Raw genomic sequence first — 2,472 nt, forward strand, 5'->3', positions numbered from 1 at the left:
AAAATTTTAGCCAGTTTCTTTCCCCAACTGCTAAGTGATCTGACCCTTCCATTTTAAGTATATTTCATGTTATTTATCAGCCTGGTCATTTCAGTCAGCCTACCCACAATATCAGTCCTCAATTAGATAATCCAACATACACTTTTAGGTGTGCTTAATATGTAATTGATTTTTAAGGAATCCCCTTCCAGTAATTAACACCGAATTGATGTTTGAATTGCTAGAGGATTGTGTGAAAGGATCTCAATTTGAAATGACCCACGTTATAAGTTTTATCACTTAAAATATAACATTTATTGCCGCAGAGAGTTTTAAGAGGACCACTGTAAGAATGAAAACGCATCTCTCAGATATGCTTGCTGATGGCTTGACTCCAATTCATCTCCCATTATTGAAAAGAAATCTTTACTTAATAAACCACAAAATTTTTGTTTTCCATAATTTCATCATAGTTTTATTTTATATTTACAACCTTCAATTTCTAATGCAAGGGTCTTGCTGAGGGTGTGAGGGGTTAAGGAGGAGAAGTGGGGTTTGGAGGAAGGAATCAGAGGTCTGGTATAGACGACAATAACTGATAGAGCTAGCAGGACGTGAAAGTCTTCCAGAAGAAATTCTTGCAGCCCGCCTTGCGCTCGCGCGGGGCCATGGCCGGGTTCGAGTTCGCGGATCTCTGCAGCTCCAGCCTCATCTCATCCTGCTCAGCGGCCTGAGACAAATCTTCAGGTTCCAGGGCATCGTTCTCTGTCTGGTTAGGTTCAGACAGCAGCTCTGCCAAGAAGTACTTGGCCAGTTCCTGTGAGGGGCCGAGAGGAAAAGACAAGAGGAAGAGGACGATGAGGAGAGGTCACGGGGAAAACAGACTCAGTCACAGTCCAGCTTCCACAGCGGTGCAGATTTTCTCACTTAAAAATCAATTGAAATATAAGAGAATAATAAAGGTAGTTGCTACACTTTTAAAGCTCACGTTTCGGCGAGTGCTCTGATGTTGCAAGCTTTAAATGCACAAAGAGAAATAGACGGTAAAAGCAGTTTTCCAAAGATGAGGAGCCCGCCAATAATTTAACTTAATTTCCATATCTTGAGCTACCAAGTGGAATGCCTTCTATCTTTCTTACAAAGTAAACGTTAGGAGAGCGATACCTCTCACAATTATAAGCATACTCGCCCTCCCGGCAAGCCCTTCGCCCCTCCACTGTGCCGGAGGAGAAGTCCGAGTTTCAGCACCAGGGCCAGCGACTTCTGCGGGCAGCACCCGGCTCGGTGCCACCGTCCTTTGTACTCACCTTCACCCGGTTTCTTAACGTTCTTGAATGCCTTGCAAAAACTCACCTGAAAGACGACCGACTACGCTCATCAGCCAAAATCCGAGGTAAAGGGATTCCAGACTTGGAAAGTTTTTCTGTGAGCTTTGGTCGCTGCGGGACTCAAAAGAATCACCTGGAACTCTTGAGGAGAACCAGACACCTGCTAAAGGCCGAGGGAGGGTTGGGAAACCAGGGAGAGATCAAAGAAGGCGTCCAGGGAGTTTCTTTACCTGCTTTCCTGCGGCAGCAGCCAGGGACTTCTGCAGAAACTGGCGCAGTCGGGGATCCGAGGGCGCGCCGGTGACACCGCCCAGGGCCAGGACGATGGAGAGCGCGGCCAGCGCGCACTGGAGGCGGCAAGACAGCATCTCGAGGAGCCGGGGAGCCGAGCTGGAGCGCGGCTGGTCACACAGTACGCGAGGATCTGCAGGCAGCGGCGACTGCTCGCGTCTCCTCCCGCGGCTAGGGAGCTCTCCACAGGCTCCCCCCTTTTTAAACTCTCTCTCTGACGTCAGGCTAGCAGGCGCCCCCAGATCTCACCGGCGCGTTTACGCACCATTAGCCTTGCAAAATCAATCACAGAAGTGAGGGCAGGCGACATGATCTTAAGTGGTTTACTTAAAAAAAAAAAAAAAAAAAAAATCTGCACACAGGCACACACCACTTCACATGCCAGGCTGTATAGAAAATCATTTATTTTCACTCAGTGCCACCAAGACACACCTTCCACGTTTCCAGTCATATACATGCACTCCCAGTTATGCACTCACACACGCATCCTTCACGGGGCAAACAAGAGACTGCACACAGACGCGGACGTGTAAGTGTGCACAAGGGCTCCACTTCTGCTCACCTCTTTTAGAAGACCCAAAGAAATGCACTTGCACATGTGTGCAGAGCATGAGGCTCAAAATCATTCCTCTAAGACCAGATTTCAGAGTGAAGCAGCTCCGTGTCCATTACCTCCGAACAGAGGATTCTGGACAGAGGCCTCCAGAGGATGGGATGGGTTCTAAAACACGGTCACATCTCTCTGTGATGAAGGGGGAAGTATCTGCACTCCATGCCCATCCTCTTTCTTTCTTGGCCCTTTTTCTTTATTTATTGAAATCTGAGAGATTTCTAATGTATTTGCCTTGATATTGTGACAATAAAAATTTAAAAA

General features: G+C 47.4%; 1 protein-coding gene across 1 annotated transcript; it reads right to left on the reverse strand.

Moving 5' to 3' along the window:
* Positions 1–436: 436 nt before the first annotated feature.
* Sst (somatostatin) lies at positions 437–1,765 on the reverse strand. The gene is made up of 2 exons (XM_004640890.1): positions 1,538–1,765; positions 437–796 (listed from the first exon to the last, which is right to left on the reverse strand). The coding sequence occupies exons 1-2, from the start codon at positions 1,673–1,675 to the stop codon at positions 584–586; spliced, it is 351 nt and encodes a 116-aa protein (XP_004640947.1). The 5' UTR covers positions 1,676–1,765; the 3' UTR covers positions 437–583.
* Positions 1,766–2,472: the final 707 nt, after the last annotated feature.

This window comes from Octodon degus, unplaced genomic scaffold, assembly GCF_000260255.1.
Source record: "Octodon degus isolate 3935 unplaced genomic scaffold, OctDeg1.0 scaffold00128, whole genome shotgun sequence".
NCBI lineage: Eukaryota > Metazoa > Chordata > Mammalia > Rodentia > Octodontidae > Octodon > Octodon degus.

Bases quoted from the DNA above. Each gene is read 5' to 3' on its own strand.
- Sst (XM_004640890.1), bottom strand. From the start codon at position 1,675: ATGCTGTCTTGCCGCCTCCAGTGCGCGCTGGCCGCGCTCTCCATCGTC. The intron at 797-1,537 runs GTAAAGAAACTC...GGCCCCTCACAG, and splicing joins CTGCTGCCGCAGGAAAGCAG to GAACTGGCCAAGTACTTCTT.